General features: G+C 35.7%; 1 protein-coding gene across 2 annotated transcripts in view; it reads left to right on the forward strand.

Annotated features, from left to right (window-relative positions):
- The window catches only part of LOC131696580 (protein SHQ1 homolog), a 45224-nt gene extending 30513 nt beyond the window's left edge, over window positions 1-14711 (forward strand). For both annotated transcript variants that reach the window (XM_059000105.1, XM_059000106.1), the window contains exon 12: window positions 13285-14711. In XM_059000105.1, coding sequence (XP_058856088.1) covers window positions 13285-14002 — 718 coding nt within the window. In that variant the 3' untranslated portion in view covers window positions 14003-14711. The remainder of the gene's footprint in view (window positions 1-13284) is intronic.
- Window positions 14712-24986: the final 10275 nt, after the last annotated feature.

A 24986-nucleotide genomic window follows, 5' to 3' on the forward strand; every position in this document is an offset into this window, starting at 1 on the left:
TCACTCACATATCTGACCTTATAAAATTTTGACTTCAGTGACGGTTATTTAATTTTGGCCTGTTCCAACCCTTGTGTCTCTCTTTGTGTTCAGTATTCAAAATTGCAGAATATAGTGCTCGATAAGGCCCTAACATCACAGTTCACTTGCAAATGAAAACGCACAAAAACAACAAAAGATCACAGATAAAAAATAATAATAATAAATACATTATAGTGTCTGAAACTGTTTAATGATTAACTGTTAAATTACCCTAGCTTGTCTCGTTCGCTTTGATTTGTTTTTGTCAGGTGAAACTGGAGGAAGTGCTGTGTAACTGCACAATGTAAGATGGACTGATTTAGCATTAGAGAGATAAAAAAAAAAAACGCAGGCTGTGACGGATAGTCAGATAAATTGTAACATTGAAGAGATGGGCTTTCTATCAGAAAACTTGTGACGGGATTCGGAAATTGCATGACGGGTAAGTGCATTTGTTACATATATATAATGGGGATTGATTTTATTCTTAATACAAGGGTGGTAAAACACAACTGATGTGTACCTGGGTAACGGATATCCGAGTTCTGACTGTAGTAAGAATCATAAAAAAAACCTAAAAAGCTAAATATTTGTAAAGAAAAGTCACTCTAAGTAAAGCAGATTCATACTTTTGAAGCCTTATGTGTGGAAATTTTAAAGTAATCGGTGGTACCAAGTCAAAGTTATTCATGGACTGAACTGATACTGAAGTAATTGCCACAGGTTTATTTGTCTGATTTCTAAATGAATAAAATAGAATTGTGAAACAGTGTGACTTGATTAATAACAGTGTTTTATAGTATAGTTTCTACTTTTCCAGAATATACATCAATGACTTTAGTTCTAGGTTAGGCCAACTAAAATACATTACCAAAGTTGATGTATCATCATACAGTGACTGTGTTTTTTTAATTTTAAGAATAACACCCATCAACACTTTGGAAACAAAATACCTTCGCAGTAGTCTTGAGATGAGAAAGATACTATATATATCAGCTTGTAAACCTCTAGTTTGCCACCATACATTCTACAGGAAGCAGACATAGTAAATATCTACATCTTTAATGTCAGGAAGCATTGGTAACAGAAAATATCAACGCTTGTTCCTAAAATGAAGATGTACTGTTAAATATGCTTAAAAACAAGTCTTATAGTCCTGTTCTGTGGCGGCTGTTATGTTTATCTCTCATGCATTCTCGGATTGCTGGTGGTGATTGCTAGGTGTGGATGCTGTGGTTACTACGGTGTAAGGTTTGGATACAAGAGTATTGCAGTAGCTTTTGATTGTTTTGTTGTTTCATTGTATTTTATTGTTGTTTAAGTTGTTGTAGCTAACAAAATATAGGCCTTCACTGCAAAATGAAGGCCTAAATGTGTTGATGGAGTTTGTTTGACCTTTTTTAAGGTCAGTTTCAGAGATGTTAAATTACTACACCCCCTGTTCTCATTAAGAATCAAACCAGTTTGCAGTGTTATAACATAATGATTGGCAAGTCTGGTGGCAGTGCTTCACTGTGGGAAGTGTGAAGCTCCCTTAAATAAGCAGAATATTAATTGCATTCACAGTGTGTTGATATAAGGATTGTGTTGACCGTTTCTTTAGCTGTGTGTCACTCCTAGCACATACCGTCATACAAACTGATTTTAAAGAGCAAGGGTTTAAAGAAAATCAAACATTTTCAAGTGATGACCTGGGACTGACCAGCAGGGCAAAAAGGGTTCAATACATTCTGAAGTAGATGGCTCCTGCCTTGTACTATCAGGATATCTAATTGGTTGTGTATTTTGACCTTGTCAAGATATATACAGTACAGTGGCACCAAACAAGCGTGTACAAGAACATGTGAGTCTTTACCAGGTACTTTTGCACTCATATCATTTACTGTACACTAGCAAAGTTTCAGCAGTCATAAACTTGTTCATGCATGGTTTGTTAGGTACTGTACCAAAACGAATTATTTTCTCACAGCAATGAGTTACTCAAGTAGTGTTTTCACATTGTAATGATACCAAAGCACACATCACTGCATGATCCTCAAGCAAGTACAAAATTAGGATTTCTACAGCAATTGAACGTTCTAAATCCTTAAAAGCAGAATACATTAACCATGTGCTGCATGCTTAACTCACTCCGAAGATCTACTGTCACTCACAAAATAGCCAACTCTCCTTTTTGCTCAACTTCGTCTCCTGAGTCTTTCTCTGCTGCTTGCTATGCTGTCATACATACCATAACGATAACTACCCAGAAGAGTGAGATTGTGCCTAACCACCTCCCAATCCCACCTCACTGGTCTGTCTGGTAGGACAGGTGCTGGCTGAATAGGATTTACCCTCCTTCACGTATTGTTTGTGATGTATTTCAGTCCTGACATCTATTAATATGGATATAAATAAAATGATATCCACTTTTTTTTCTCTGCCCCTGATTGAATATCTGTTCACCTTGTACTGTACATACACAGCTCATAAGACGTCAGGCAGGTTAGACTTTCCAGCCATTCTTTAATTGAGATATATTGCCAGTAGATGGATTTGCACTGCCTTAATATTCATTGTGCAGACAGAATGGCTAGTCAGCACTGCTTAGATGGTGTAACTCCAAATCTTCTGGGAGGACACCCATCCCCCATAAGCTTTATGGCTTCCTTCCAAGTGCTTCACTGAGCATTAGGGTTAAGGGTTAGGTACAGCTCTGTAATCTACCACCACCTGTGCAGTATTTTCTGTACATTTAATTACACAGAACAAGATACCCAAGTGAAAGCTGTTATGCTAGAAGAGATAGTAAGATGTATCCTCTCAAAAACAGTAAACTAAATACAGTTATTTCAGTAAAGATAGAGGGCTTTGAAGCAAGTGCAAAGGGAGATTTTCTGAGTGGAATAACATTCTCAAACTATCAAGACACAGGTTACTTGCAGGAAGATGTTATCTTTTTCTGAGTAGTTTCTTGCTAGTTTGTGTAGTTTTAATGTGTTGAGAAGATATAGAAATATTGAACTGATACAACATATGTCAACTGTTGGTTATCTATCCAACAGCCCCAAATAATCTTAAACATTAAAATGCCAAGTCAAAATAAGGAGACTGATTCACGGCTGGCTGTGTTCTGTGTGATTGAAAAGAGCAATCGGGCAGGGATGCTTTTCTTGAATAATCCAATTCGGCAGAATTACTGTGCTTCTCGTCAAGAGGAAAGCTCAGAGTAGCTTGAAGCACTATGCAATCTGCATTGAGAAGGGTATCAGCTTTGTGCTGTGGCTCTAAGGTTAATTTCACATATTCATGTATCCAGGTGCCCTGCTGATCAGAGATGAGTAAAATCACTGTAGGTGTTAACACAGGTCAGTTTTACTGATTTGGTCACAGCATGATTTATTTTATACATGAAACCACTAACCCTACCTCGCCACCTTCCTTCCGCTTGCTTGCCATTAGGTTAATACTGCTTAAAGGGATTTTATACCATGCAATAGTGGTTACTAGTACCCGGTTTGACTTGGAACAAGTGATGGACCATTAATCATGTGTCTTTTTTAAAAATAATCTTTCTTTTTTTTTTCTTTGTGGTGAATAAAACTGCAATATGTATTTTTTTACATCTACATAATTGTGTTTCAAGAAGCAAGTCCCTGTATCTCTATTTCACACATTTACTTTTAAGAAGCTCACAAAACATAATGATCTCTCAGTGTTAAACTGGTGTTAGATTATATATATATATATATGTGTGTGTGTGTGTATATCTATATATATATATATATATATATATATATATATATATATATATATATATATATATATATATATATATATATGTATATGTATGTATATATATGTATATGTATGTATATGCAGTAGCAGCTGGTGAAGTCTGAGACATGTTGGGCGTTAATATAAAAAATACACTAACGCACATACACTAACTAATAATTGGGGGTGGGGGGAGTCATTAAAACAAAAAAGATTTGAACACAATAACGTTTCTCTCTTTCACACCCACATGCACATTATGCATCGCAGTTAACATTATACAATCGGGGATTTTAATACAGCACAATGTGTAACTGACAAGTCTGTGTACGAGCATCATCTTCTATCTGAAATCAAACGGAACTCGCCTGCCCACGGCTGTCTTACCTGTGAAACACTGTGCTTGGGCGACGGCTAGCACGCCCCACAGAGCACTGAACACACGCCACAATTCTTTAATTATGTTATATTGTTGGTTTTGAAGACAGTTTCCACTCCGAGGGGCGGACACCACTTTGTATCTTGCACTGATTAACCCCATGAGTGAATACAACACTTATTTGTTACTGACCCTCCCAGCAGGTGGTGCGAATTTGAGGATCCTGATGATGGAGTATATATATATATATATATATATATATATATATATATATATATATAAATGAATGGACTGTAGAGGAGAGCTGTAGTAGACAATTATTGACCCGAGGGAAGACACTTGTTTCCGACAGGAGGCTATAATGCTCGGTGCAGGTAACAATAGTCTTCCTGAGGGTCACTTAACTTTCCGCTATGGCTGAGTCTGCTGTACATATTTCATATATGAATCGGGCAACAAAATAAGTGGGGCAAAGTTTGATAGTAAGTACGACTTTATATATTTTTAAATGTAAGTGATACAGCATACATGAATAAATATTGACATATTTTGTTTAAATGTAGCTGATACAGCATAAGTAAATAAATAAATAACAGAACATGTTTTTGAAGTTTATACCGCATAGTTAGCAAAGTTTTTCTCTGAAACGTGTATTTGTTTAGTTATTTGTATTAATTTTAGTATTGTTTAATTATATTTGTTAATTGTTTTATTATGAAATTATCCCCTGCACCTGGTGATCATTGTAAATTAGAGCCAGGTGCAGGGTATTTAAAGAAAGCAGCCACTCTCTTTGGGGCTGCTGTGTGGATAAGCCTGTGCGTGCGTGCGTGCGTGCGTGCGTGTGTGTGTACAGCCGTTGAGTGTTTTTGTTTGTTTGTTTTGTTTAACAGGTGAACAGCTTAGCTGTCCTGTTTTATAGTTTAGCTTCCTGTTTATGTTTAGTTATTGCTCAAGTAGAGCTAGGTGTTTGTTTTCCTTTATTTTTATTTAGTATCATTAAAAATAGCGTGTCAGTGCTTTCAAAACCTCAAGTTCAGTGTCTGGGTCTGCTTTTAAAGGGGCAACGAACCGCAGAGAGGAAGCTCTGGTTCACATTTTATATATATATATATATATATATATATATATATATATATATATATATATATATTTTAGCTCAAAGAGCCAGCTGCCCAACGTTTCGATATGTTGTACATATCTTTCTCAAGGGAGCCTGTGTTTGAATCCAAACATTGGAGGTATTTATAGGTTTTTGACGGCATGACAACTACTTGTTATTGTTTACATTTAAATTCATGATTTATTCTTACATGATGTAATGGTGTTCTATATATTGTGACATCATTTTTACTTCTATCTTTGAATCTGTATTAATTCCAATTAACACTACTTTACATAAACTTATATTTTTATTATGTCATGCAATGCTGGCTCTGAGGATCAGTCTAGATTTGGCCTCCCCAGCGCATCAGCATGCACAACTTTTGAATGAATTTTGTTTATTTATTTAAATGTTATATATTTATTGAAGTTAATTAGTTCATTCTTTTCTGTTGAGTCCCGCTGGCATAATCGTGTTCAGTCTATTTATCCATTTACTTTCTTTTATTCTTCGATATGTCGCATTGTCTAATTTGAGCTGTTCTAATACTACAAACTTTACATCATTTATGTCATGTCCCTGACTGGTGAAGTGCTGTACTATTGGTTCATTCATTTTTTTATTTCTAATTAACGAAAGGTGGTTCTGAATTCTTTTATATAAAGTAGTTCCAGTCTCTCCAACATATTTGATTTCATCACATTTTTCACAGGCTATTCCATAAACAACATTGCTATTTTTACAGTAGGTATTAGTTTTTAGTGGATATGTGGTGTTCTTATGTTTAATTATATTTTTACGTTTGTCTATATATCAGATGGTTTGTTCCTTAAAGAAAGTGCTGTGAAAGAGAATTTATTTTAAACTGAAACACCAACTGAGGATCTCTTTTATTTATTTATTTATTTATTTATTTATTTTGATAGGAAATTACTCATACTCTCACAAAATGCAGTGAGCTGGATTAGAAACCAGAAAAAGCAAGTGCAAAAGCACATTTTCAAGAAAGGGATAAAGTAATTCTAAGAAAACTAACAAGAATGACACTGCTGTCTCCGGCAATTAGTTTATTTCTTTGTTTTTGTTTTTTCATAGCTCTAACAATTGTTTTATTCCAGTCACAAAATGTGCCTTTGTCTTTGCACTTCAAAGTAAGGCACTGAGACTTGAAACTGAAGAGCACAAAAAAGCAATCCAGATAAGATCTGTCAATGGAAAAAGTACTCATTTAGGTTTTTGTGATGTGGTGGATTTAAATTTGATTGTCTTGGTGTACACAGTATCTAAACCAGGCAGTTAAAACAGTTACTTTAAATACTGTTGCAGGTTCTTGAAAAGTGTGGGCTTTGTGAACATTGATATCCAGGAAAGCAGAATAAAGTCAATATACATATCTGTCAATTTAAGGGCCTTGCATTGTGAGAGTTATCTATAATTATGGGTGGCTGACAGGTGCCATAGAATGTTAGGTGTGATTACTGTAGCCTACGTGTCATCCAAATCCATTCTCCAAAATTCTAATGCTTTCATTCACAAAAAAAACCCAAACAAAAAAAAAACCTACTAATAATGCTTTGATCTGTTGTAGAGGCCTGGATTACATCAAGATTATACAGCAATACAATAACAACTAGTAGCCATAGCAGCACTATACATTTTATATTAAAAATGTGTATGATTGAAAACTGAAGTCAGGCTTTGTCTGCAGTTATTTTGCATTCTAGGTTGAAACTGTCTTCAAAAAACAAACCTGATTCTTCCATTGTTGGCTTGCCATGACACAGATTTACTACACAGCCAGAAGCCCTGTATGGAATATAGATATAGAACTAAACGGCTTTCTTTCCAGTGTAGAAGCAAATCCTTCTGTTTTTGGGGATGTTCATGAGAAAGTGTGGTATAATTGAAATGCCATTATGTTCAGATATTTTTGTCTCATTATGCAAGGGGAGGTTCTTCAGGGCCCCCAAAACAGCAAGCTTTTGAAATGTTAGCTAAATAATGACTTCCCTCTGGGGAAATAGGTCTTTCAAGTCACTCCACTGATCGATGGAATGCTTTTTGTTGATCCTGGCCGTCTCCGGGAGTCGTGTGCTACATTATCAGCTGCCTGCCCTGGTGTCAGCATGTCATGCCTTCGCAGGTCAGTGGAATCTGGCAAAGGAAATTAAACGCTGCAGTTACTGCAGGATTAATAGCAGGCCTCCCATGGTAGGAAGTGGTGAAAAGTTGATTGATTGTCTGAAGTAAAACTACAGTAGGAAACAGGATATAAGGTTTCTATTTTTACTTGTTTTTCATATGTTCTGCTGTGTTAGGAGATGGAGATGGGAAGTTTGGATATATATAGGGTTGTCAAACGATTAAAAAAAAAAAAAAAAGTTAATCTTGGTTTTAATCACATATTTAATTGATACAATTACTGCAAGTCCTGCATCCAGCTTTATTATTATTATTATTATTATTATTATTATTATTATTATTTTAAAGTTCTTCTCTATGGAAGGCCATCTGGGTCAAAAACTTACTTGAAAACGTGTCGATGGCCACTGTTTACTGTGGAGAAATGGCAATGGCAAGGAATGAAAAAAAAAAAGTTAAAAATAAATAAAATGCAGTGTCAACTTTATGTACTGTTTATTTTGGGAATAAACAAAACACTGTGTAACTTGAACTGCTATTTGGTAACCTTTTCTTTTGTAGTTAATTCACTGGGGTAAAGTAAGGCCTACACAACATATTCTTTACTCCTGGGATATTTTTCTACTTTGTGTTACATATTGTAACATCTTGCTGTAAAATAAAGGCACACACACAAGGGTCACGCCCCCCTGACCCTGCCTGCATTCTGAGCAATATAATGGCTTGTATTACTTTTTGAAAACAAACGAACAAATATTTAAATTATGAGCGAATATCCAAACATGAAAATCCTGTGTTTGCCCCAGCACTAGTATCAAGTATTCCTTTCAGCTGATAGTACAGTCTAGAGTCTGAAACTCCGATACAATTGGACCCTTACCCTCTTTATTTATGGAATTTAGTAGAAGAATATTTGTTAGGTAACTGGTTTTTATTCATCACCAGCCTCAAACTCTAAGTTAAAGGACAGGTTTCATTAAATAAAATATATAATCAATTTCAAATAATGCATTCCTCTGCAGTACCAATGTTTATGCTATGAGTTACATCCAGCTTCTTCAGTATTACCTGGTGGACAAAAGCCCAATTGTATTAATTATGTAGGTTATTGATGTGCTGCTTTTTTTTTTTTTTTTTTTTTTTCGTTAAATAGAGGAAAAACATATAGGCTTTTTTGTAGGCATTGTGAATTGTGCTAGAAACACCTTTTAATTGAAGTCTATTAAGAGGTGATCTTTGATTTTAATGCCCATTGGTTGGAAAAAGTAGTTTCTTAAGTAATTGCCCATTTAAATGCTGTATTGTTGTCTGACCACATACAATCTCACTTTATTCATGATAAATTAGGCTGGCCCGGATACTGCTGTGTAGCAACACATAGAGGTCAGCTGTTAATGAAGGGAAATCTGCATGCTGCCTAGCCATTGTACTAGAGGTGAACTGGAGTGATTCAATTATTGCCTGAAAAGAAAATGCATTAAATGTATGAATAATACATCTTGCTTATTTTAAAAACACCGTTTCTTTCAAGGCTGAAGTTCTTTAATCAACTATCCCAATACATTCTGTTGAATCCAATTATATTCAGCTTGGAGAGTTTACATGGATCTAAGATGCATTGATTTATTACTGCATGTATATACTGTGTGATGGATGTGTTTTATCGTTCATATGGAAACTGTTATGTAGACCATTTGGATGTTAGTAAATCTACAATAGTATCTCCTTAACTAAATCAGAATTGAACATGCTAATAGTACATTGTATACTGTGTATGCATATACTATATTAAGAAAGATAAAACATAAATCCACTTGACGTAGAATTCTTAGTGGGAAAACTCCAATCTGATTGTATTCTGTTGCCATAAGAATGTATTGGATAATCTAACAAGACATTGAAATGCAATGCAGATTGGAGATTTGATGAAATATTATTGGGCACTGCTGGTGATAAACAATTGGAGGACTACATCAACACCACGTTCAGTAAAGATGTATAGTATATCTGTTCTCTGCTGGGAATATTGGCATTGGGATGCCTCCCGTGAGGGTTAGTTAAAAGTCAGTTTATGTGATGTTGTACTTTTGAGCCTACACACATAAATCCATAACAAACCTCCTGTCAGTTATACACAGGCTCCAAGACAATCTCTCAAGGTGATGTGAAATATGTAAATTATTTTATGAATTTACCATCTCTAAAAAAAATCACACCAGGCTTCTGTGTAAAAAATATACTCTTTTTGAGAACAACAATGTACATATCCTATTTTTCAAATCTGCATTTCTTTTTGCCAGTGGCATAGACCATCATGTTTTGTAGAGATGAGGCTTAAGTCACCATTAATGATTTATCTGCAAGTGGACTTGATTTAAGTAGCTTAAGCAGGTTCACAATTGGTTGTACAGTTGCTCCGTGAATAATGGATGTTTTAAGGTAATGCTTGTTCTGATTTTTATACTGAGGGCGGGGGGGTTACTTTGGGATCAAGGGTGTGACGTCTTTGTAGGAAGTGAAAACAATAGCTCCCCCTTTTCCTTGACGTGTCTTTAGCTGCACAATACCCACTTCACACACAGGAAGTGATTGTAGTGTAAAGAGAAATCCTCTCATTAAAGACAGGGAAACCAGTCAGGAAAAGATTGTTGGCATGCCTTGTTAACTTGTTTAATAAAGTTTGCCTAACACACCAGGAGTCAGATAATCTGCTATTGCTCCACATTCAGGCAGGCCGTTGCCACTATGGGGGTGTCAATACAAGCACATTTTTTAAATGAGTTTTCTACTGAATCACATCAGGCTGCTTGAAAGTAAAGTCTGTATTACTGAGATGATGGCTCTAGAGGGAAACGGATTGGCTTAGACTAGCCATGCAGTTTAAGCGTAATTATAAATAATACTCTTGGTGTTTTTCATTTGTACTTCACAACCTCTTCTGGGAGTGATTCCCAGTAAGGGTATCTGCTTTCATGCACACCATAAAGCTTGGTGCATCTGGGGCACTGACTGCAGGGCTTGAGTTCAGGAGGCACTGTTGTTGGTTGGTCTTCGTCCAAGACACAGAGAATAATTAGGGCCCAGAGAAAGAGAACAGTTGGAGATGTATGCTGGAGCTCTGGAGAGCAGTTCACTGCAAAATATAAGCTGCAAAAGTATTTTTCAAAGTATACAGAAAAAAAGTGTCATGTGCTTTGAGTGTTTTGTTGCCCCCATCTTTCAAACGCTCTGTACACTACAAATATAAGAGACAACTTTAAATAAAATGAGGGATTTTCAAACGGATTAAAAAAAAAAAAACTCCTGGAGAATTCAAATCTGAATTTGAATAGCTGAATTCGAGACATGGCAGTAGGAGCAGCATGGACAGCATGCTTGTCTCATTATGGTATAATTGTATAACTTGCTATTGTGAACAAGTCCAGTCTTCACTCCCATCAATTGATCACTTAAGTAGATTGAAGCAGTCATGCAGCAGGAAACAGAAAGAGTGGCTTCAGCTCTGACCTTGATGACTGTCGGGGATCTGTGGAGCAGCAGATAAGTGAATAGAAGAAAAGGCACTCAGGGCTACTTCAGAACAATGCTTCTAAATTGGCCATTTAAAGACATAAAATGTGGACCGTGCAAGGAAGGTCGTTTTACATTTTGTCCTTTCAATGTGGGGATGTGGGGGTGGGGAGAGGACCTTGTGCCACTATCCTCCAACAAGTATTGAATAAGTATTGAGAAAGACTGCTTTCTGAAGATAAAGGTTTCCTTGAATACCGTAAAACTTCAAATAATTGCCGGGTCTCAAATAATCGTCTGTCTCCAATAAGCACCGGGTCTGCTGGCAAATACTGTAAATAACGCCGGGTCTCTGTCATTGCCATTGAAGATGAGGAAGATGAGGAGGAGCTTGAGCGTAATGAACTGCTAATAAGTGACAGAGATGAAAGTGACTCTCAGGATTAATAAATAATAATAATAATAGTAATAATAATAATAATAATAATAGAAAACATAATTTAAGGTAGGCCTAGATGTAATGAATATTTGTTTAATACAGTTATTACGTTATTGAACATTTTTATAATTTTAAGCGTGCTGAAAATAGGCCAGATACAAACCTCTTGATGTATTTTAACTTGTTTTGTTGTATTAACAATGTACGAGTTTGAGATTAAACAATAAATTATTTTTGATAATTATACTTATTGCATTTTATTATTATTATTATTATTATTATTATTATTATTATTAACAATGGTAGATCTAATTCCATTTTTAAATTCAAATTCGTATACTGTTTGTTCATTTTCCAACGTTTTGCTTACCGTATCCTTGTTAACCAGTGCATATAAAAAGACTGTAATAATACTTTCACTTTATACTTGAGGGTGTACAATACAATGACACACAACCTTTTAACAAAGTGGCTGGAATGTTTAAATTGAGTTACAACGTTGCTACAAGGTTGTGTGTTAGCGACTTCTCAATGACACATGTGAAGCTAGTGATCTAATATAAACGGCGGTCTCCAATGCATGCCAGGTCTGCTGACAAATATTGTAAATAATCGCCAGAGGTGTTTAATTGAAGTTTACGGTAGATAATTGTCACATCTTCAAGAGAAATATGTCCCATAAGTGTAGTGTTAACCCACATTTTATCCATCTACTATTCATAAACCACTGGGTGGGACATTCATTCTCCAATAGTGACTGCCAAGACTTGAACAAAACAGTTATATAGAACTCAAATGGAAATGCTCTCTTTATCATTTCCGAATTGTTCTTGCTTTCCATTTTTTTTTTTTGTAATGGTAACAACTAAAACCGAATATCAGATGCCTCTAAGTTTAAATAACAAAATAAGTTGCCTACTGGTTTTATGGTGCGACTAAACATGTGAAAGCCAGACTCTCATTCATACCATACTTCAGAGGTTAAGTCTGTGTGATCCGGTGATGCTTGCTTGCTGTCTGTGTGTGTGTAGTACTCCCTAATCTAACTGAGTTCATTATCAGCTCACTGTACAATCACTATCTTAAGGATGATATGGGTTAGGATGAGTTTAAACAGCCAAAGAAAACCTTTCAGTGCTTTGGAAGTATCAATATTACTTGAATATATTTTAAATCGCCCCCTGGGTTATTTTATGATTGCTTTTACAAGTATAAAATAACAGGCATTGAATTTGTGAACAGCTTTTAACATGTTTAGATTTCATGGGTGGTTTGTTTTGATCATAAAATATTGTAAAGCACTTTCAATGTTTGGGCAAAGCATGCTTTTGGGTATTAAAATATGTGTGTTTCTTCACGGTAGAGATGTTTAGGGATGTGTATACAATTATAAAACTTAAACTTAGTACCAGATTAATACTGTAAAGCCATAAATATTTACAAGCCTTTTATTATGTGTTTTTTTTGCTTATGAAAAAAAAGCAAACATGTTTGGCACCAATATCAAATTCCACTAACAATACATACTCTGTATATTGCAACAGGTTGCCAACATTTCTGGAGAAAAATAGGTTTTATGGGTGTGATTCACCAAATATTTTGGTTTCAAATATTTATGGCTTTACAGTATTTGTCTAGAAACCTAAGGCTTGGTATGCTTTGCCAAATCTTCTTTATTGGAAGTAGAAACACTGATGAGGTTTATGTAGCTATTAATCTATTTAGTAAAATAAAAGATTGTGGTAGTAACTAGCATGTCAGTAGCCTTTAGGTATCCCTAGATATGTTTGAAAACCAGAAGGTTTCATTTGTTCATTTATTTTTAATTGAGGGAGCTATTTAGTTAAACTCACAAACTTAAACATTCTGTTGAAGCTGCACAGGATTCTTGTTAGAGTCGTTGTCTTAATGTTGTATTTTTTTTATACACAGATCCAAAAAAGTGGTTGCTCTCGCTGAGGTCCTCCTGAAAACCAAGCTCCGAAAGGCAGACCTAGGTTTTGAATTGGAGGAGCTGGAAGCAGCAGCTCTGTTAGTGCAGGAAGAAAACCGACTAACAGCAGCTTGTCAAGTCTCCAGGCAAAGGCAGAGCTCTTCAGAGAGCGAGGAGGAGACGGGGGACTCTGGTGAATCAAGCAGCTGTTCTTCAAGCGGGACAGACGAGTCCGATTCAGAGAAGGGAGATTCTCCAGGCAGAGCTAAAGACGTACAGATCAAACAACCAAGTACTGTGGAGCAAAAGGCTGGTCCTCCAGGAGCAACGATCATCCCTGTGGCAAATCCTAGAGCTGAGCAGTTAGACTGTGCAGCAGAACTGCTAGCTGATGAAAATGCAGCTATTTCAGATTCCGCTGTGAAAAAGGTTCAAAGTGCCTCTTCGTCGATAACCAGAAAACTAATAGAAGAACTTGGGGAGCAAGTGCACTCAGTAGTGAAGATCTCCGAGTGGTCTGAAGGGGCTGCTTCTGAAAGCTGTAACATGCTGCAGGATGAACAAGCAAAGCCTTCTGTAGAAAGCACAGAGCACACAGTGCCGGGACCAGCAGCAGCTCAACAGGGTAATTTCTTAGAGGTGTGTCCTAAGAGAAGCCCCTTGCTAATCATAGCAAACTGCCATGAGGATGTAGAAGATTCTTGGAGTGTGACATGAATGCAGAGAGAGATAAGAGACTTCAAGACTGGTGCCAGGAGGTCTTAACCCCTTCCTACTGCTTGCTTGCAAAGCATGACTAATTAGCAGGATTAACTTGATACATAATTAAATTAACTTCCACCCATACTCATTGGCAGTGTCAGTCTTTTGGAAACCAGCATTTTAGAATTCTGTGAAGCATGAGAAGTAAGCATTCGATTGTCATTGGTTTTTTTTTTTTGTTTTTTTTGTTTTTAAATATATACTCCTTGAGAGAGAAAAAATGTTTTGTGTTAACAAGATTCTGCAATTACCTCCAACATAAAACTCATAGAAAGAGTATCTAGGTTAAACATTTCTGTTTTCGATACTGTAGTTTAAATTTCACCTGACCTAACTTGTTTCATTCTCTCAGATCTTTCCTAATATTGTATTTGTATGCCTTAGGCTGCATTGATCAAAGCAAGTTTTGTGCTTTTTCTCTTTTTCTCAGCCATACAGGCTAAAAGTAAATCACGGTGCCAGGTGGATGATTAATTACTGTAAACATCTGTTACAGTCATAAGATATAGGAGCACTAAAATGAAACTAATGATTTTAATGTAAAACCATAGACTCATATTTCAAGTTTCGTTTTGGGACTTAATTTAAAATAAATTGAATTATTTTTGTCCTTGCATAAATCCGTTGTCAACATATTTTGGCGGGAATAAACATTATGAATGAAGTACTGTACTTTGAAGTTATTTTGAGAGCTTTTGACATAATATCAGTCAATGGAAAGTCTTGTTTACTTTCACATGGGCACATCTATAAATTATAATGTTTTGCAGGACCTGTACCAACTTACTTGTTTCAACGGAATAACATTTTTCTATTTCTATAAGCGGCAATAAGTATTACAATACACTAATCCAGAAAAAAGAACAGATTTTGTTAGCAGATTGACACTTGAGACGCAGTCATTCAAATGTAAATACAAAGAGACCCAGTCTACTGTAACCTAATCCAGGATATGATTTGACAAGAAGGATTTACTGTTAGAAATGTGTCCCTTTTGTCTTTTCATCTTTATTTGCCGTCAGGAGTTTATGAGCACAGATCATGTGTTTGATGTAAATGCAAACAAATCCCTTTCCTGTCTGCGCTGCTGTCTGGTGCTGTTAGGGTTAAATTACCACATTTATTTCTGCAGCGAGTGTTCCTTGGGGGCAAGTCGTTCAGTGCTCAAAATGAATGGTGACATCAAAGGTGTCGGGCTAACACCTTTCTGTGTCCTTAAGGAACCAGATTTCAGTTACTGTGCAAGATGTTCATTTTAGATTTAGAGTACTGTATTCATTTAGCTGATGTTTGGGTGTTGCTGCAGAATATCACTACAAGGTTACAGGCAGGTTACAGGCATGCCTGAGGGTATGTAGATTCTCACCAACACAGAGACTGCAAGGCAAGTCCAGCAGAACAAGATTCAGAACATCCTTTTGGAATCTTAAACATCTCGGTTAGTAAGCTTCATGAATTGCTCCGTTTAGTTCTAATTGTGGGTCCACATTGTTCCAGTACCATTACCTGATATCATTGTATAAAATTATTATTGTGTAAAACGTACCAGGACCAGGAGAAGTGGGGGTGTATTAGAAGAAGATGTTCTTCCAAGGCAAGTTCACCTACCTCATATCTTTTGAACTCGGATGACAATTTTAGTGTCAGATGATGAGACCAGCACAAGGTTTCGGCTTATTAGACAAACCATTTTAAATCTTAGTCAGGAGCTGGAGGGGGAAACAAAGAGAGAAACCTTGTGTAATTTTGCAGCGCACGTGCTTGTAAAAATGACTATTGCCCTTGGATGTGCCACGATGTTGCGTGGATTTGGCAGAGGCGTCATGACCTCCTAATCCAGTAATTGTTTTAGGTGGAATTGTACTATATACAGCTATATACACACACAAGACCAGTGGAATAGCCACTACCGGTGCCAACAGCTTCTCTGTGGAGATGTGCTGCTTTTCTTTGTCCTGCCATCTCTTTTGACAATCCAGCATGCTTCATTTTACAACCCAGTCAGCATTGCATGTTCTGTTACCTCTGACCAAATTTATGTTCTTTGTTTTATTGATGCACTTTTTTCTCCAAATAATTTCTCTGCATTTGCCACAACCTCTTCTCTAAGACTATTAAGTTCTTTGATTGGAGGATTGTGGCTTTCTTTGCCATCCTCTCAGACTGGTTTGATTTTCACTGCCACAAGATACACTTTCTAGTCCGCTCTGATGCAGTTAAAGGAATCGGACAGGTTAATTGTTGGAAAACTGTCAGTAATCTTCCATCAGCAAAAAACAGGATTGTAAAACAGGATGGTCACTATATGAATTGGTCGTTTTTTGAATCGGATTAAAAAAAAAAAAAAAAAAACTGTGTATTGACGAGACAATATGGAAATACTGCCTATTTTTATGCATTATGTCTAGTCGAGTAACTGCACTTGTAGGCACCTAGTAAGGCTGCCTTTTAGCCTTGTGCATTCTCATCCAGTAACCTTGTACCCTGAACCTCTGTGATTTCCACCTGATGCAGTCAAAAGAGCTGTTACAATCTCACAAAGACAACCATCTCACAAAGACAACCATCTTTCAAACCTTTACAAAATTGAATTTCCACTAATGAACTAGTGCGTCTGGTATTCAGATTTCTTGTAATATATTTATATATCTGAAAATAAATAGATATTTATAAATAAATGTATTAAACTGATCCTGAGTTATCGTTTATATCTGTTATGTGGAGTCAAAAATAATCTTTTTATATCTTTTTTTTTTTTTTTTTTCTCCTGGTTCTTTTATTATCACAATCATGTCAGGTTTGCAAGATAATTTCAAATAAAGTAGCCATCAAAATGCTTCAGCATTCAGCTTCAAGTTCATCAATACAAGTTTCTGTTTTAATTTGAGAAGCTCCAGCATACATGTGTATGATCATCTAATAAGCTGATTTTAATGCAAGCTGCGGCCTCAGTTCCAAGTTCTGGATTCCGAGCATGTCTGTTCATTGTATCAGCACCCTCATTATTCATGCATAACACAGTTTAGGCTGAATCACGCTGCACAGCATTCCTTCCACCCAGTTGTGACAATTATGATTACTCATACATTTAGTTGCTGTATGGCTGACCTTCTCAAGAGGAATATGCCATGCTTCATGGTGAGAGACTGTTTGATGAAATGGTTTACATTGCCATTCTATCCTTTAGTGAATACCACAAATGGGGGGGATGGGCTGGGACTTATTACATTCTATAATTTGTTAATTCTTGCTGTTTGATAATTTCGGTGAAAGTAAAAACTTTTTGTATTCTGTACCTATGAGACAAAATCACCTGGTAGTGGTAACTAAAGTTGACATTTTAAAGGTAACTTTTCTAGTAGTTTTTTATCAGATATAAATTTATACTGTATAAAACTGGTTGTTTTCTTCCTGAGGTTTTGGTGTGTTTTTATGACAGAAATGGGTACAAGCGCACATTGCATATGATTTTAGAATTTTGTGTTCAAACAATACTGTGCACTAGGTTTTAGTACCCTACAAAGAAACCTTCCTCCCAACAAAATTATGAGATGCCTATATCACAAATGTGTTTCATATACCTCAGCAATAGGTTTTGTCTTTGTACAGCTAATGTACTGAACTTTCCTATTCCTTGGATTTATATAGTACTTTATTTAAAGGAGTCTCAGTTTTGTCTGATTTGTGGCATGGTCTGCTCAAGGGAGGAACAATGCATAGAAACCACCCAAGAAGCAGTTTCTACTCCCTCAATGGTGAACCTAACCTTTGTTGTCAGGAGACTAATGATCCCCATTCTGCCCTGTAGCATAATACAGTTTGAAATTCTTGTCATGGAGAATGGCTGTCTTGATAGAGGTTACATCTGCAGTGTATGGGAATTGCAATCGTCAGTAATATCAAAGTGATAAAGTGAGATGTGCTTCACACACAGTTTTTCATCCCAAAGTGGTCCCTGCATTTCCATATTTCCCATCATGCTACCAGCTTGCTCCAGAGTTCAATAGCCATCCCACAGGCAGAGGCAGAAGCATTCATTTCAGTTTGGATGTTTCACTGTGTGCTGACGGAATGTGGGATCTGCAGAAACAAGGTAAATTATTCATGGCATGTGGTAAGCAGTGTTATCAAAACAAAACTTATTGCAGAGTCGGGACAGCAGTCTAAAAATGCTATGAGTTAGCAGGGAGTAATCCACCTCCAGGCATCAACATGTATCCTTAAAAAGGGAAGGTTTTTACCCTTGAGCCAACCTTTAGTAAAATCTATTTCCAAATAGGAAATGTTTATGCTTAAAACAACAGCCTCCTGCTTTTATCAGATGTGAAAAACTTGTGATGTGATATCTATTACCATCATAATTGCACGGTAACTCAGAATATTAGTAAAGGCTCCAGTCTTTAGCATGTTTCTTTTTATGTATGTAGGGAAAATGGCTCTAATCCAGGTTTTAATGTTGAGACATGCCTGTACACAAAGGTAAATACAATAGCATATAAATATAAACACTGATAAACTGATTGAAAGTTGCAATGGAAGCAATAGTTAGTTGTAATGCCTCTTTAACCCCTGTTGTTTCTGTATTATTTTGCTATTGAGTTTGAATTGCTGCATAGGTCTTTTTCTACATACAATAGAACTGACCATTTGGGGACTGAGGTACTTCAAGTCTCGCCAGGCTTTATCTAAAGTTCAATATTAATCTACAGCCAGTAATGGCACAATGCAACAGAGTAACACTCCATGAAAGCACAGGACTCTTAAAGAAGGTGTGGGAAAATGGAGAATATAAAACCAGCTTGCTGCCTTTTGAGTTCTACAAAAGCATTAACTTGCATAAACTATACCTCAATTTTATGATGACAATTTTACAAGTTAAAACTAGCAAATGACATTGCAAGAATGAACAGTTAAGGTATTGTGCTTGAGTACTTCTATTATTTTTTTATGCCATTTAATATTGTTTTATTTTGCTTTCACCTCCTTCAAAACAGGACTTATAGATCCAAAACCAGATCCGGGGTTAATATTCTAATGTATTATTTTAACTGTTGTTGTTTTATATTGTAGTGGACTTCAGTTTCAGTCATTAAAAACTGTTTTGAGGCCATCTCTTCTGAGCACTACCACAACGAAAGGTATGTCTATAGTGATTATTCTTGCCACATTTTAACGGCACATAAATTGCTTGCACTGTGATGGAGGTTCACCCTATGCAAGATTGCTGTCCCTGCAGCTGCATTTTCAGTATTACCTCTGAACAGTAGTCTTGGAGCTGTGATGAGGTTGGTATTCACTCCTTATTTTGAGCATGCAGCAAATGTCTATTTAATCTTTCACACCAGGAACATCCATCAAAAACCAACAATCTCATGTCCAGTCTAGAAATAATATGATAAAAGCAGAATGCATTCAGCTTTGCAATATTCTTCCTTATTCCAACCGTACACATGATAGATTCTGTTTTTTGAGTACTGCTATATCTATTGAGAAACATGATTGCTTTAGCTTTAATAAAGCAGTATTCTAAAAGGTTCACAAACTTAATGAACAAAAACAGACATTCAATATTAAGATTATAAACTTTCAGGTGACTTAAGTTGGGAAATGCTGAGCTAAATTTTGGCAATATATTTTGCCCAGGTCTAGGTAGATCCATGCAGTTTCAGTTGAGTCTAAATTCCTTGGAGGTTAAGTGATCCAAGAAAAGATTGATGGCCCCAGAGAAGGAATGAATCAGTATTGGGAATACACACCAAACTGATGCAATTGTTGCAATATAGCCTCCATAATGCTGGACAACCAACATAGAAAAAACAATAAAACTAGAGCTTTAAATATTGAAATATCCCTAGTTTTATATTGGGTTGGAAAGAGAAAATATTGTGTTTTTCTTTTACAAAGTTATTTCTCCTGCAAGTGTTTAATTCCCCATAGTAGAAAAAGCAACAGGCAGCCTGTAACATTGTTTTCCTCCCAAATAATAATAATATAAGGGATTTATGCATTCAAATAATACAATACTACCCTGAGTTATGATAGATAAGGTTCCTGTAAAAAAAATAATTTAAAATAATGATCTTAAATTTTAATTTAACATTACATATAGCTTTCCTTGGGGTGTTTTTGTTTTTAAAACTACAGAACCTTGATATATTGCCATTTTTCTTCTTAATGTTCATATTTTTCCAATCAAAAAACAATATATATATATATATATATATATATATATATATATATATATATATATATTGCATGCTAATATTGTTTCCTTTGTGGCTGCTTGAGTAGAATAAATGGAATTTAGAAAAAAAAAATTTCATCCCTCAATTTATTTCTCCCTTTGGTAATGATAACTGCTCCTGGTTGATAAATATATATTTTCCTGCCAGTTTACAGCAGTGGATTAGCTCACAGATGAGGGCAGTCCTATTGGACAATCTTATCAGTCTTGACCCTGTACACTTACTGGCGAGACAGCTGATTTATAAAAACATGACACAGGTTTACAGCACATGCTGTTAATCTGTTTCCCAGTTTATTTAGCAGTATTTACAGTTAAAGATGCCGTGCTCAAATGTTACTGATTTTGGAGCACTGAAATCCAGTTTGGTATGTCATTTTTTTGCTGGTGCTTCGTTTTCATTAAACTCTTCTCTCATTGTTCCCTTGTGTAAATAATTATCAACAATAATCACTTGTTTACGAATGGAGACACTTGTTTTTTTTTTGTTTTTTTTAGAGCACAATCACAAACATATCTCAGACAAATCTGTTTCAGTTTGTATTTATTTTTTAATTAATGTTTTCAGTTTTTGGCTACTTCATCTATACTATTAAATATCATTGGAATGTATGTATATTTGGAAGAACTATACTCAAAGCCCTACTATCAGATTTTACAGATTTTCAAGTTTTACAACAATTAACAAATATTGCAGATCAGGGTACTACGATATTTGCCAAATTATGCAAATGCTCATTCTGTATAACAACCACAATATTAAAGTCCTTAGCATTACGATTCGAATTGCTCTTTTATTTTAGTCTTTATCAAGTGAAACTAGTTGGTAAAAGTGCTAAACGGTACTGCTACAGCAAAAGCCCCTCTTGACTCATTTAGAGCTAATCAAGTGTAAATCCTTCAGATTGCTTCATGCCACAGCTGTCATAGTGATTTATATTAACTGGAGTGATTAGTACAAGCCCTCAATCACTCCATAGTCACTGTCTGTCTTACCATTTCAATACGTTCCATATTGGACACTATATATATTGCGTGCTGTGTGTGTGGCTGAATGAAAATGGCTAATTAGTACTGCCAGAGAGCTTTACACTGCCCACTGTCAGGGCGATCTACAGCATTTAACACGTTTTAATCTATCACCATTTACTGCATGAAGAGTAATCCGCTTCGTAAAAGCTTCAGCAGAGCATTTTGTTTTGATTCTCAGTTGGCCTCAGGGTGCTGAAAACTGGGGTAGAAGTAGCACGGAATTGGTCTTCCATGACATGTTTTGGAGGTGTGCCGTCTCCGATTTTGTAGCTGTAGGAGAGCTTGCTCATTATCTGGATGATGTTGTGTCATTCGGAGTCGATCAGCTGCTAATGATGCTACATTTTCTGTTTTCATTTGCAGCTCTGAATACTAAAGACAGATGTTCATTGTACAGGTTGGACTTAAGAACTTAAGTCAGCTACCTGGTGCACTGCTGCATTTACTTAATCACTCCTGTCAAATACCTGTGAAGAGTGAAATTATCTGTACGAATGTTTGTTTTATTTCGTGAAAGTTTTTTAAGCCATTTAGTTCAAGCTAAGCTCTGGTAGGGAGGTAATTCAGCCACTGAATTCAGACCCTAAAAAGATATAGTTTCATTAAATCTACCCCTTTCCAGGCAATGCTCAATTTGATTTCCTTTTTGAGAAGCTGGTATAACCATAGGCTTGACCATCTGTTCTCAAACAGCAGCCTAACCCAATATCCAACTTTGCACAATACAGCAGCGCTTTGTATTCTATGCTTACTCTACAGCTAAACCCCATGTTGAGTGCACATTAGATGTTAAACATACTGATTAGCTGACTGGTATAGAATAGGTAAATCTCACATGTACACTCATCACTAAAGAAGATGTATGTGTTGTATATTCTTGAAGTACTGAATCAGGGGCAAAAAGCTAACCAACATTTTACTTAATATATGCATATGTATTGGTTTTACTGTGTATCACAAGCAACTCTTCTTTCATAGTCACGGTAAAACACAGAAGCGTTATGCTGATGTGTCCTGTGGGTATGGATTTGGGTTATGTTAGAAAGGTACTAAATACATGCTTTGTTCTAAGAATGCAGGAGGTTAATCTGTCCCTGGGCCTTTCTAGATGATGTATCACCTTTTATCTGTTAAACAGTTTCATGCTGGCTTGACTGCAACAGGAACATCTATTTAGTAGACCTGGGCAGTTTTACAATCACCTTGATTTAATACAGATATATTAGAAAATATTAAGAAGGCATGTGATGCGAAGGAGCTGAACTATACGGTATATAAGTCCACAATGTTGAAACTGTTTTTTTTTTTTTCATAAATATCATAAAATATGCTAAATAATGGATCCTATTCTTTAGAATGCTATTAATATGTGTACAATTTTGTAGATTTTCAAATTTTATATTAATTACATTTCTCTGAAAGATATTAAATTCAGTTTGCTTTTTGACATTTAAGATCATTCATACCATGTCCCCTGAACAACTGAAGAGGTCGATCTCACCCTGTGCTGCTCTGCATAATCTAAGAATCCCATCATCTCCTTGTTATTTACTGCATATCATCAGTGTATTAAAGCTGTCAGGAGCAGAGCTATTTCAAAAATAGCCTGACTGACAATTAAACATGAAGTTACCAGTTGATTCTTTCATGGTGTCATTAGCACAGGCTACAACAACGCAATTACATAACACAAATGTAATTAATTCCACTTAAGAAATGATGACTAAATTAGTGTTCTTAGTTCTTATTTTTATGAACAACATAAGCATAGATCCCTCTTAGTTTTTATTATGCTTATTTGTCCATCCAGTCCTTACTCTTGACTAATTCCAGACGTGGAGGGTATTGTTGTGATTTAGAAATGTTTTTGACATATAATTAGGCATGCAGATTTTGCATCAAAAGCATAAAACATATATACTACAAGTTGCATGCTTTAGCAGGTGCCATTGTAGAAATTCTATATATACAATTTATCTTGCCTTCTGTAATTACAGTACTATTATTTACTTTGATATTTATTAACCTTCTAACCAACATGTAGTTTAATAAAATACTTTTCTAAATATTACTCAAACCATTTTTAAGCATAACTGCTTTTGACTTTGTTGCCCGCTTGATCATCAAGTATCGCTCAGTCCATTTTGAAAAGCATATATAAACACTGTGTAATGTGAAGCAAGCAAGAAAGTGGCAAACAGTCAAGATAGAAGAATATTCAACCACAAGATGCAATTACAGATAATCTATGTAGATTCAGGACAGACCTATAAGAACATGCTAAGGAATAGGGATCATTTTTTTGAAGCAACTGGCCTGCCCCGTTTACATGAGGCATTAGGGGATAAGCTTTCTAATGACATGGTGACAACCCCCATTACTTATAACACCTTGTTTGTTTAATGGAGCTCCCATGATGACTGGTCATTAGAAATCATAGTGAGCTTTTTTTCATACAAGAAGCCAAGGATTATTAATAGCCTTTCAGGTCTATTGATTTTTTGTCATATAATGTAAATCTGGCTATAGCAACCCCCCCCCCCCCCCCCCAAATACAAATGATACGCTGACTGCAAAATTAACAACGCTGACCCATTTTTGAATTACTTTGTTTATTCATATATGTTATGTTTACATATCTGAAGATGCTTACATTAATCACACTCAACTAAATCAATATGTATTTGGGGCCTTGTGCAGAGTGTAAAACTTAAATTGCTTTTATAGATCTTGAGGTCTTTTCCTTCAGAATAGGCTATTTTTAACAAGCTCGGATTACGGTTTGGGTCAAGGTGAGGGTTATGTACAGCATCTATGGATGCATAGATATTTCCTAGCAGATGTGATTCATTTGTATGCGTTTTTTTTTTTTTTTAGATCTGCAACGGTCACCTTTTGGACAGTGTTTAGTGTGATTTTATTAAAGTGCATTTAAATGCATGCATTGAATTGCAATAACAATGTGAACAATTCAAGCATACAATGACTCTTTATGACAGTTTTTTCCCATATACAGTCAACTTAACAACCTACATGTAAAGTAGTCATGATATCCTGCCTAGTGAAAATGGGAACTGATTAAGATCCATCACACGTCATTTGAATGAGATTAATGCTCAACAAGTCTTTTGACTTGTAGCATTTGAGATTTTTAATCATGCAATTATAACTTGATTCTATAAAATATCATTAAGTAAATATCCATTCATAATGAAATTTTCATACATGTTGTACATTACAGGGTTCAGTAGTGGCATAATTTAAGAGATGTCAGATCAATACTGTGGCTAATATACAGCATATATATTTTTGATATGTAGGGTGATTGAAGAGGCTAGACATTTACGTGGAAGAGAACAGTGTCTTACTCACAACTATAGCGTACTGTAGTACTTGATCTTGGCATACAATTATTTACATTTTTTCCGAAGATTAAACATTCATCATGGTACTTTGATTAAGGTTTGATATTTATGTAGCTATAATAATAATAATAATGTTAATCATAATAATAAGTGCTCCCCCTTTTATAAAGCTGTAGCCATAGTTAAGAGACTGCTATTTGTGTTCTGCCTTATAATGAGAATACTAGTGTTAGTGTAATTATTAAATGGGAGCCTGATAACCTTTTTACGCTGTATAAAGGGCCACCTTATAAAGGGG

This window comes from Acipenser ruthenus, chromosome 25, assembly GCF_902713425.1.
Source record: "Acipenser ruthenus chromosome 25, fAciRut3.2 maternal haplotype, whole genome shotgun sequence".
Classification (NCBI taxonomy): Eukaryota; Metazoa; Chordata; class Actinopteri; order Acipenseriformes; family Acipenseridae; genus Acipenser; species Acipenser ruthenus.